General features: G+C 39.8%; 2 protein-coding genes across 5 annotated transcripts; one reads left to right on the forward strand and one right to left on the reverse strand.

Moving 5' to 3' along the window:
- Window positions 1-2,024: 2,024 nt before the first annotated feature.
- Window positions 2,025-6,236, forward strand: drongo (Arf GTPase activating protein drongo). Of its 2 annotated transcripts, none has more exons than XM_011639696.3 (6): window positions 2,025-2,421; window positions 4,386-4,903; window positions 5,013-5,207; window positions 5,321-5,497; window positions 5,743-5,870; window positions 5,965-6,236. In XM_011639696.3, exons 1-6 carry the CDS (start codon window positions 2,258-2,260, stop codon window positions 6,016-6,018), a joined length of 1,236 nt encoding a protein of 411 aa, XP_011637998.1. In that variant the 5' UTR covers window positions 2,025-2,257; the 3' UTR covers window positions 6,019-6,236. The 2 variants fall into 2 exon arrangements, with proteins under 2 accessions (XP_011637998.1, XP_011637999.1); XM_011639697.3 differs by having other exon boundaries at window positions 2,272-2,414.
- Window positions 6,237-6,466: 230 nt separating this feature from the next.
- dock (SH2/SH3 adaptor protein dock) lies at window positions 6,467-11,836 on the reverse strand. 3 transcript variants are annotated; one of them, XM_089080305.1, is made up of 5 exons: window positions 11,272-11,836; window positions 9,220-9,423; window positions 9,099-9,110; window positions 7,530-8,467; window positions 6,467-7,261 (listed from the first exon to the last, which is right to left on the reverse strand). In XM_089080305.1, exons 2-5 carry the CDS (start codon window positions 9,284-9,286, stop codon window positions 7,040-7,042), a joined length of 1,239 nt encoding a protein of 412 aa, XP_088936431.1. In that variant the 5' UTR covers window positions 9,287-9,423; window positions 11,272-11,836; the 3' UTR covers window positions 6,467-7,039. The 3 variants fall into 3 exon arrangements, with proteins under 3 accessions (XP_088936431.1, XP_011638000.1, XP_011638002.1); XM_011639698.3 differs by having other exon boundaries at window positions 9,099-9,423; window positions 11,272-11,835; XM_011639700.3 differs by lacking the exons at window positions 9,099-9,110; window positions 9,220-9,423 and having other exon boundaries at window positions 11,272-11,835.
- Between the last annotated feature and the right edge of the window lie 295 nt (window positions 11,837-12,131).

Genomic DNA, 12,131 nt, shown 5'->3' on the forward strand with positions numbered 1-12,131 from the left:
GCCAACATAGCAACGATAAGAGACAAGGTAGCTGATTGATCGAAACAGTACCTTCACTCCAAGGATTCATCCTTTTGTCTCTTTATTAAAAAAATGTTTCTTTGTAATTTTAGATTGTAAAAATAAGTTACATACGGAATGGTGTGCGTGCCGTGTTTTGCGGTTCCTATAATCCTAATAATATGGAGATTTCTTATACAACCCTTATTGATCAAATGGTGGCAATTGAGAAATAAGGGACAAGAAGCCAAAGGGGATCAGCCATGTCCTGATTTAATAAAAGAATGCAAAAATGGAACGTGTACCCTGTCATGGAAAGATAAAGGAGATGCAATAAAGAAAAGCGAGTAAAGGAAAGTGGAACCAAGCAGAATAGGCTCAATCAACATAGGTTATTTTATTGCAGTTATATTTTGTTGAACGATAAGAAGATTATAATTGATATGTTTATTAGAATTTATGTGTGACATGATCACCAGTCATTTACAAAGTTGATTTATGAATCAACTTGAAATCAACTAAAAATGAGACAGCCTCTTATCTTAGTTGAACTCTGTAATCATTCCTTAAATATTACCTTCATGTTAGAAAACATTAAATTATATAAAAACTAGTTATGTCATTTATAAAAGATTTTTATTATATATATACACGCATGCATGATATACAAATTTCATTAAATGGAATAATCTCATGAATGATAGAATATATAATGTATATAAACTTATATATTTTATTATTACATGCTCTAATATGTAATTTGTAGCAACACAAAAATTCCAGTAAATTGTGTAACATCAAAATATTGGAACAGTGATATTACTTTATATCATGAAGATTGACAGTTTTATCATCATATTTTTGCCGGAATTTCAATCTATGATATTGATGAGGTTTATTTACATTATATTTAGATTACATTTCATTGCATAATATTTGATTTGACATTTACATTATTATCTATATGAATATTATCTATGTGTATCCATTTTTTTAATTTATTTTTCTATTAAAAAGTATTTGATTATATATAAATATATATACAATATTATATATATTTTTTGTTATATAATGGGTTATATATATGATATAAATATATATATTAATATATAAAATTATATACTGAAAACTTTTATTGAAATTTTACAGACGCAGATATTATGATATGTCGCGATAATTTTAAATTTAAATTAATTTTAATTTTTAAATTTAAAATGCACTAAAATGTTGTCGTTATCTTTATCGCGCTTGATCATTCACGTTTTACATAACAAAAGAAAGAAAAATATAATTTCACAGCAATGTGTAATGTCATCATATGTAGTGACGTGGATAATAATAAGTTATTGTTCTTACATAGTAAAACGAAACTGTTGTTATTTAATGAGGAAATGAGATTTGAAGAAATATAAAAAAAATATAATTAAATGAAATTAATAGCAACGCATTTACATTGTTGCTATTAATTTTTGAAATTTATGTTGGAATACTGAAATAATAATAGTTCGATTTCTTATTTTTTTCTGAATTCCTCCATCCTCCTCCGGATCGTTATTAATAGTCACAAAAATTTATCTAGATATAAGAGAGAATGTATTATATTGCATTTGTTAATTTACTAAATATTTAATTTTATATCTACACTTTTTTATATAAATAAAATTATTTTTTTACTGTTTAATATATAGAGAAATAAATTATGCAAAGTTATAGTTTAGACAAAGAATTGTAGTTTAATTTTCTTAAACAATTCTAATTATAAACAAATTAATCGAAATTTGGTTGAAATTGTCTCTATCTTCAAACAGTAACAGACGAATTCACATTTCGCTCGATAACCAATGAAAGAATTCGTTTTCTAGAAATAAAAATGGCACCAGTTGAAATCCCTAGGATCCACACTGTCTTATTGGATATTGGATATTCTCACACATCCTCATTATCGTCTCGTCAATGCTTGTCAATGGCCGGAGACAGAGAAGATAAGAAAAGTCGAGCGTGGGAGGGAGAAAGAGAGGAAAGATAAAGCGAGAGAGAGAGCGAGCAGGACAGTGAACGTAGCTGCGCATCGCAGTCGGTTTTGCAGGCGCGGCGCGATAGGTGGTTCGTAGGTGGTTCGCACGATCCCTGGTACCTGGGGATCGTCCGTGCTCGCACGACAGCTCGATTGCCTATCCAAAGTAGGCTCCTCCGTCTCGAGGCGCAATCCCGCGCGCGCGTACATCTGCACGTACGAACGAGCGAACACACGCACGCGATGGCGTCCACGAAGAGGAAGCAAGACGAGAGGAACCTGAAGACGCTCCGTGAATTGGTCTCGCAGCCGGGCAACAAGGAATGCTTCGACTGCAACCAGCGCGGGCCGACTTACGTCAACATGACGATCGGCTCGTTCGTCTGCACTTCTTGCTCTGGTATGCTGTAAGTAGCTCTGGCTCCGACTCTCATTATTCTCCCTCTAACCTCCCTCCCTGCTTCCCCGCAAACCTATCCTCTTGCTGGGTTGATGATCGTTCCCCGGGAAATTCATTTTCGGGTCCGTCGTACCCGAAGATCCCCGCATCGCGTGTCCCTTTTCTCCCCGCGCGCGCGCGCGCGCGCGGGCGCGTGTGACATTGGACAAATGTCAAATCTTCTTCGTCTTGGATGTCGAGAGGGGAAACAGCATCGTGCGCGAGTAGAGACCCCGACTGATTGTCCCGATCTCTTCCCAGATAATCTCTTTCGGAGAGAAAAAGAGAGAGAGAGAGAAAGAAAGAAAGAATGAGAAGGGGAACACAATCGTGATGGCCAGCCCCGCGATTCGGGACACAGCGGGTCGCCGAGCCGTGGTGATATCGGTGGTATCGCCGAATCCGTTATTGCGTTCCGAATCCTGGATCCTGGCCGCGAAGCTATAAATAGAAGGAGAGAGAGAGAGAGAGAGAGAGAGAGAGAGAGAGAGAGAGAGAGAGAGAGAGAAAATCCCATCGCCGCCGCCGTCTTGAAGATGTCGTCTATGTAGGACGCAGCCTCCGCGCGAGAATCGCTAACGCGGAATCGCTTCGGGCGACGTACACGTGTACAGACCTCTTAATCAGCATTACATCGCGACGCGATGAGGAGGAGGAGGAGGAAGAGAGAGAAAGAGAGAGATAGATTGATAAAGAAGAGGCAAAGAGGGAGAGAAAGCGAGGGAGAGACTGTGTGCTCTCGCGCGATTCTAAATGAGTCATCGCGTTAAACCGTCGACGGCTTCTACAGTCAGGAAGTTAGCGCTATCAGCGGCGTCGACGTTTTCTTTATGCGCAGTTCTGGTTATCAATGGTCAAAATGTTACACGAGGGCGAAGAATAGAATGTATTTATCTCTTTTATCTCTTCTTTCTATCTCTTTGTCTCCCCATTTATCTCTCTACTTGTCTTTCTACCTGCCTGCATTTTTTCCCTCTGTTACTTCTATTCTTCTCGCATTTTTTTTTTTTCCCTTTCTTTTTCTTGCCTCCCTTCCGGGAAATCGCGATCGCCGAGGCGCGATAAAGAACGCGAGTACGATTATCGACTCCGCGCTCTTTAATCGGCCCCGAGTCGCATTGCGCGTGGCCGCCGCCGCCGTTGCATTCGCGCTCTGCCGCATTGTGCATCGCACATACGCGCGCGCACGTGCGGATTTTTAAATCTCGTTACTGCTATATTTGCGTCCTACGACGTATTAGAGGCACGCGAGCGTCGTTGTAATACGTCACGGAAACTTAACGATTGGCGTCGATTGGAAGCCAAGGAAATTGCGAGACGAAAGAATTCTAAAGAGCAAAAAAAAAGTCACCCGCATGACGTAATTATAATTGCTAAGTTGTCATCGATTTTCTGCAGTCCCTCCCCTTTCTCCCCTCTTTCTCAATTGATATTCCGTGATAGATGGATTTTGGACTCATTAGCGTAAAAACATTTAGTTTTCAGAGAAATCTGTAACTATCGGTGACCATTGATTTGAAAGCGTAGATTATATAAATATTTTCTTAGAAAAAGATACGACGATAATTTCTGAAGTAATGAGAAACTTTATGTTTATACAAATCACATCATGTTGATAGTAATAGATGTCATGTTGATCACACAAAATTTGACTTTCTCCGCCGATCTGATTTTTATGTCAATATTGAGTCAGAATCTTTAGACTCAGACACACTGAACAGAAATCAAGAATAAAGACTTAAATATAAAGAATTAAAAATGGAAAATTTTTTCGACTAATAACAAAACACTTTGATATTTATCGACTGAAGCATGATTTCCTATAAGTCGAAATTCCTCGTTCAAAAAATTCTATTTTTAGTCCTTTGCTCTTTATCTATTTCGTTGTATCTCTGGTCCTTTAATCTACAAGCCGTCACTTTGCCCTTCCAGACGAGGTCTGACTCCACCACACAGGGTAAAGTCTATATCCATGGCGACGTTCACTCAAGACGAGATAGACTTCATAAAGGAGCACGGCAACGAATACTGCAGGCGAATATGGCTCGGCCTCATGAATGCCAACTCCCCGCAGAATTTCGACACTAAGGATGAGCAGAAGATGAAGGACCTGATGAGCGCTAAATACGAACTGAAGAGATACTACCTGGATCCGTCGATCGCTAATCAGAACACAGTCGCACAACCGAAGTCGCAGTCAACGAGCAACATTCCAAGGGTACCGAATTCGAGCACGTCCACGACGCTGCCCACGCCGGTCAGTCAAAAGTCGGAATCGGCAAGTAACGCGAACAACTTCTCGACGGACTTCGTTGCCGACTTCAGTAAAGTTCCTGATCCCTTCTGCCCGGCGACGACAGCGCCGGCGGGCCAGTTCGGCCAGCAGCCGATCGCGCCACAACCGTTCTTCGCAAACTTTGACAATAATCCGGTCTTCAACAATGCAAAGAGTGAGTAGCGATACTTGACGTACCTCTCTCTTTCTCCGTTCCTATGTCAGAATAACGAAATACCGATCAGGACAACACTTGTCTTATAATGAACAATTTTATTATTGAGGTATGGAAACGTCCGCACTGTTTAATCAGGTCGGTGGAAATGGCACGATGAATATGAATAGAGCACATGCGCCACCGTCGGAGGATCGTTACGCGGCACTCAAAGACTTAGACTCGCTGATGAAGCAAACGCAATTGAAGGAAGAGCCTACTAGCACATTATCCGCGTCTACATGGAATGCAAATAATTCGAACGGTGAATATCTCTTGTAGATTATAGATCATATCTAGCGTACAAAGTGTAAATTATTTGCATGCTTGTCGGATTAGTGTAGGATGCACAAAAGTATACAAAGCTTTCAATTGCAGCACCAAACGCCACGTGGAGTATAGGAGTGAATAATCAAACGCACGTCATCTCAAATCCGTTTACGGGGGATTTATGGCGGCCGTCTGCAAACGTGATCAACAATAATACTCAATCCGTCGATAGCTCTCTGTATAATCCCGCGAATCCGTTCAAACCCCAATTTCCTGTAAATAACGGTAAGATATAAGAATCATGTCCTTATGTTAAGATTCTTAAAAAATATGATTGCTATGTTGAATGTAATATCCATAATGTATAATTTTCATATATACTTGTATCTTTAACTTATAAAAATAACAAGATAATTCATAAATTTGAGATTCGAATATATTATATCTTTCGTCATACTTTAGTAGCTAGTAGTTACTTCGGTAACTTTAGTTTGTCATAACATTTAATCTGATATTGGAACAATTTTTAGATTCACAATGGATAGGTATCGGTGCATCTAGTAATGGAGATGTACTCCAATTGAGTCAACTCATGACGCCATTAGCGAACAAAGTATGGCAACCGACGGTACCAGCATATCACGCAAATCCATTTATGGTAAATCATAATTCTATCTATTAAATTTTCATACTAAATTGGAAAGATATTTTCGCTCGACATGTTCGTTCATTCGGTTTAATTGTTATTACAGGTAGGCACAGGAGTGAGTAACATGACAAGAAATTCGAACAATCCCTTCTTATGATTATGTACACGTAAGATTTTAATGGAGTTACGAACAAATAATGCGAATTAAAATATATTTAGATTAGGCAAATTGTTATATACGTGATCTTATTGGCAATTAGTGCCATTAACTTTTATCCAGGAGAGCACCAATCTCATATCTATAAATGAAAAGAAATAATACTTTTATTTATGAATATAGTATACACGTTAATAAAGATTAATATTTGTTACTAATCGTGAATATTACTTGGCAATACTTCCAATTTTTTTTTTGCGATGCAGATTTTTAAGATTTTCGATATTTTATTTATTCAAAGAATGTATTTTAAAAAATAATTCTGCGATACAGCAGTGTTTAAATAAAAATGAAATGCTTTATCTATGCAGCAGCAATTTTAAACATATATGTATCTGTATTACAATTATTATTGAAACAGACAAAGGAAATAAGTCGAGAGAACATATTATGTCTTATGCACACTTAAATACAGTTTATTTACTTAAAAACTTCTAATATAAATACAAAATCACAAATGAACACTTAGTCTTTGTTATAATTCAATACCAATAGCTCTAGAGTAGAGATCCACTTAATCGTTCATAATTGCATGATAATTAATTTTTTATTACTTGATTCATTACACTTGCAGTCTATATTATATGCAGTTGTAATATATTATTAATCGTAATAACAGTCGGTTCGCGTTTTACAATTACATATGAATATAAAGATAAGCCTTGTGTGTTGTCAATTAGTTTCACGTAGCTGCCGTATTAAATGTTTGTTCGTTTGCTGAGTAATCTGGAAGCTCCGAGGAGTGTAATACGATTCACTTAGAGTAATAAATTATACTTCACTGTGTAAAATGGAGAAAAACAATCGAGAAACACTAATATACGAGTAGACCAATTATATTAATTGTTATTGTATAAACGTACGAGATGTGTGATATTGATATTACTAGGCAGGCGTCACGTATCTTAGCGATACATTTGAAAGCGCATGGACTGTTTTTTTCTTCATGGCACGAATTCATCTAGCAACCGTTGCTACTGGCATTGCCTTTTGGTAGTGGGCGCACCAAATATAGCTTCTCGCCCTGCTTATTGGTGTAAATTGGAGCCCTCTGATAATGATCTACGAGTTGATCTAGCGTGTGGAACTTCCTCTGACCGATGCAGTATAATGCACCTTCCACATGTACCCTAAAATGCTTGTTACGTCCCGGTGCTTTCAAGGATACCGAATAGTCGCCCATCTAAAAATTAAAAATAATTGGAACGATGAATAACGACGGCAGATTATTCCTGTACATTATACTTGTTTTAACGATAGTATTTATTGACAGTATTTATCAAGGATTTATTGAACAAGTAAATTTTTAATCTAGTCAAATCTTGAAAAACTATATTGAAATTATTTAGATAAGCAAGAGGATGACACAGAAATTTTCAAATGCAAAGCTTCGACTGAAGAATAACCGACTACATTACACCGAACACAACAATGTACTCTACTGTACTTACGTTGGTTTCGCTATCCCTGATTAGGAAATCTCCGTCGTGGCCGTGTTGATTGAGCAGCGTGTCGCATTGTGAGCGCGTAATACTACCGTAGTACCAAGGCTTGCCGACGAGATGCGGCCGATCACCGGGGTCTGGCCTTCGTTCGAGAGAATCTCCCTGGCTGATTTCACTACTTGTCATACCACGTTCGCGGTATGGTTGCGTCAAATATTCGCTGAGCTCCTGAAGATAATTGCGCGGCACCAACCCGACCTGTCCCTGGCTATTTCTCGCTTTATACCATTCGGGATCTGCTGGTGGACGGTCGAGGATCTCGAGGCGGTCGCCCTTCTCGAACGATAGCTCCTGGTCATTGTTGGACGAGAATGAGTAGAGAGCTACCACGATGTCGAGCACATTCTCGGCCATCGCGTACGTGTGCAGCGTATCGTCGGCATCGCCTTCCTCCTGAGTGTAATTAGAGGGGAACCAACCGGCCTGAGTGCCACTCTGGCCTCGCCACCAGCCGTCATTGCTCTTCTCGAGTATCAGGATCCTAGTGCCCTTCACGAGGGACAACTCATCCGCCTGCTGAGCCTGATAATTATACTTGACGACCGCCGTGCCGATCGCCTCGCTCGGATCAGCCGGTAGACGTCGCGCCATGATCGGGGACTCAACCGCCCGGGACGGCGAGTTACTGGATGGCAGGGTCTTGGAACCGGAGCCCTTCTTGACCTTCTTTTTAATACTATCGAACAGCGAAGGCTTCTCCTTCTTAACATAATTGCTCGGCACATAGCCTGCCTGTCCTCTCGCGCTTTGCACTCGCCACCAATGCTTCGAATCGTCCAGTAACAGATAGCGATCGTTCTTACGTAAATCTAGCTCCTGGGCGCCCTGAGCCCCATAGTCATATTTGGCGACAACGTAACATACGTCGTCTTGACTCGTCTTGCCTGAAATATATATCACAGCTATTACCATTGCACATATCGATACGAAGATGCATGAGAAACGATTACGTTACACAACTACATTTCTCTTTTGTTAACGTTAATTTAACGACCGTTTAGTTATATATGATACATGATATTTACTACGAACACTTCGCTAGAAATCATCAGTTATTAACTTCCATTCTTGATTTTTAACTATGAATATTAAGAGTAATTAACACGTACAACTTGACAAAATTATAACAAAATCATCAGGTTCTTACGCTGTTTTCTCGACAATAGAACATACAAAACTAAACTTACTAATCTTAATCATCACACAAAAGTTATTCTATCTATTCTGTTCAAAAAAAATATGTACTTTACAAATTCACACAACAAATGTCACAGTCAATACGAAATCAATCATTAATATGCAGCTACCCATTTTGAGATTGAAAAGGAAATATGAAATATAAAAATTAAAAAATCTTGATATTTTCAGAGAAATCGACACAGATACAGTAAATTTACAAAATACACTCGAGATAATAAAATATGTAGAGACCTGATGAGAGCGTCGTCGATACGCGAATCAAAAAAGAAATTTACATACAAAGCAAAGCGTACGAAAAAAAAAAATAAAACGTACCATGCTTCATGGCTGCCATGTGCGTAAGAATAAATACATATATATATATATATGACGATATATATGTATTTAGAGATTTGTATGTACAGCTGAGTGTGTGGCGTGAACAGCCGCTACTCACGTACTACTTCAACAAATCTTAAGTCTGCTTGTACAGAGTCGACGGCGTGAGTGCAGCAGGCATTCATTATTTAGTTTTTTCGCTTTATTTTTTTTTATTTATCTATTTTTATTTTTTATTGCTCAGTGCTGAGATGCACCTGCTGATTTCTTTGGTCAGAATCCATCGTTCTCAAGGGTAGCGCAAGCAAGTGCATTACCAACACTTTGGGGGGAAAACAAAATAACGATCATTAGCACAAGATCATCAGATAGAACTTCATTTTTATCATATAATACTTAGAAAACTATACGCGCGTCGTAGAGCGGGTCATCCAATCTCGGAAAGACATTTGCGACTTTCAGAGAACTAAAAGAAGAGAGTCTAATGATGCGTAAAGTGCTACTATTAATCAACAAAATTATTTTTAAATCTGAGAATTTAGAATTATATAAAAGAATTTCGAACAAATTTCCACACATATTATAGCAGGAATGAAACAATACAAATTGTTAATGACCCATTCTACACGTACTCATTTACTCGTCTAATGTCTATTTCTACGAAGTGTAGAGTAATCTCTGACCTCAAACTACTCTATATCTTTTTCTAATTTTAAAAATTAAAGTTTTAAAAGTTTGAAAAAGATAAGGAATAGGTTTAATTGATGTTAAAGTTACCCCCACACTGGTAGAGGTGGAAACCTTCACTTTTCTATAGTCATGCAGTACCCCGATAGGCAAATTGTGCAAACTTTACATAAAGATGGTATCATAAATTAACAAATGAGATTGTAGATATATTGTTATTGCCAAAATATTATGCTGAAATTAAACTATTGATATTTCTACATGTATTTCCTTCTCAGATATATCCACATAATCACAGATGACAAAAGTTCAAGGATCATGTAACTTCATAAATATTTTCCTATCGGAGTTTACTCTATAATCCAAATAACGACACTGTGTGTCGGGAGAAATAACACCGCTACAACAGATAATCGTTTCGACTCCTGCAAGCAAATCAAACCGATGATTAATAACGTTATAAGCCACGTTGGAAACTGCTATAAGCGGCATATAAATCAACGACCGTCGCACCGCCTATTATATTACTTGGACTGAGCGACGGTTATGCTAATATAATAATAATACTTCTATAGACAGCACATAATTTATCACAGTACTATAATACAAATATGTATACATGCAGTAGACGACGCTATGTAAGCCAATAAATATAATCGGTACTAAAAATTAATACATAACTAACTCGACAGGAAAAAAAAAAGTTTCTATCAGTCTAAAAATTTAAAAACCGAATTCGTATTAAGTAAGCCTCTAAAGAAAATGCGTTTTATTAAAGAAAACTCTACTTATATATGACAATATGACATATGATTTTCCCAACTTTTCTGTTCTTTCTATCCCTTTGCAATTTCTAAGAGGAAGGAGAACCCCGGGGATGACTCAAAGTAGAATGGAGCAAGGCACTTTGCTCGTCGTGATCTCGCCCCATCTCGTCACCCCCCGAGTTCTCTGCTTCCGCTTGTGTCGCACAAGCGGCTAATGCTCTCTAACGAGAAGCGGTGAGAAGCATTCGCGGAAGCATCCGCGGCGTCGGAGCACGAGGATCGTCCGGCGTGTCGCATCCGCGCGAGCTGTCGTCGGTCGATCCACGATCCGCCGACCGGAGACGCCGGCGGGTCGGAAAACGGTCGGCGAGGCGTCGCCGATGGGAAATCGAGCAATCGAAGCGATACTGACTCTACCATGACTACCATGAGCGACCACGGCTGTCCGACGGCTCGTCTGCTTCTCTTTCTTCTTTTTCCCCTCTCTTTCTCTCTTTTTTTCTCGCGGAAGAGAAACAGCCGAGCGACACAACCTACGCGCTACGAATCGTGCGAGAAGCGCAAGAAGCGGACGGGCGGATGGCTGGATGGATGGATGGATGAACGGACGGATGAGCAGATAGACAGACGATGGACGGATGAACGGACAGACGGACGGACGGACGAACGGACAGATACATAGACGCGCGCGCCGGCTAACCGTGCGTTAGACTTACCGATTTTTAAACTTGACATATTCCTGCATAAAGAGCTTTTAGGATCTTACGTCGTTACACGGCTTGTTTTCCCCCACCCCGAGCCGCAGCCATGAACGACTGGAGCGTACCTACGTGCCGGGGGGGCTCGTGCGTGCTGTCTCCCTATCTTTCTCTCTCTCTCTCTCTCTCTCCCTTATGTCTCCTTGGCTTTCTTCCTTCCTCTTTCTCTCTCTTTTTTCTCTTCCCTTGTACAAACCGATGGGAGCGGGGAATCAGGGAAGAAGCGTGCGAAGAGCGCCGCGTTCCATCCGCTTTCGATCGTCGTTGTCGTCGTAACTGCCGGATCGAGGGCCAGGCGACCGGGCGATCCCTTACGGAGCCGCCCTTCCTCCACGTAACTTGCCACACGAGAACGACGACTCGAAGCGATGCTCACGGCGCCGATTCGCCACACGTACGCGGCCGCCGCTCGTACGCGACCCCTCCCGCACGAAAAACAGACCCACCCTTAGGCCGGAGATACACCGACGATATCGGGTGAAAGTAACAATCCCTCGCGCCCCTCGATCCCCGGCTGAGTCAGTCCCGCGGAGGATCGACCGTCGCGCTACATCGCGACGAACAGTCAAACTTCCGGTGCGCGTCTACGTTCATGTGAACTCGCAATATGTAAATTTGGGGAAATTATCGCGATACATTCGGGATATCAAGATTTCCCTTCCACGTGCTCATGGATTATTTGAAATTGTTATAATTATTGCGATTTTATTAATTATTATTTATTATTATTACGATAGCAAAGGGTTTTAATTGCTCTGAGAATGTTCGATAACATTATATAATTTGCTTTGAATGACCAAACTGATCATATTTAAATG

Source organism: Pogonomyrmex barbatus, unplaced genomic scaffold, assembly GCF_055798465.1.
Source record: "Pogonomyrmex barbatus isolate J1 unplaced genomic scaffold, ASM5579846v1 scaffold3, whole genome shotgun sequence".
Lineage (NCBI taxonomy): Eukaryota > Metazoa > Arthropoda > Insecta > Hymenoptera > Formicidae > Pogonomyrmex > Pogonomyrmex barbatus.

What these genes read in the sequence shown, in the direction of transcription:
- dock (XM_089080305.1), bottom strand. Translation starts at nt 9,286, where the DNA reads ATGAATGCCTGCTGCACTCACGCCGTCGACTCTGTACAAGCAGACTTA. An exon ending in TCAGGGATAGCGAAACCAAC is followed by an intron (nt 7,262 to 7,529) that starts GTAAGTACAGTA and finishes TTTAATTTTTAG; the next exon opens with ATGGGCGACTATTCGGTATC.
- drongo (XM_011639696.3), top strand. Translation starts at nt 2,258, where the DNA reads ATGGCGTCCACGAAGAGGAAGCAAGACGAGAGGAACCTGAAGACGCTC. An exon ending in ACTTCTTGCTCTGGTATGCT is followed by an intron (nt 2,422 to 4,385) that starts GTAAGTAGCTCT and finishes TTGCCCTTCCAG; the next exon opens with ACGAGGTCTGACTCCACCAC. An exon ending in GAATGCAAATAATTCGAACG is followed by an intron (nt 5,208 to 5,320) that starts GTGAATATCTCT and finishes TTTCAATTGCAG; the next exon opens with CACCAAACGCCACGTGGAGT.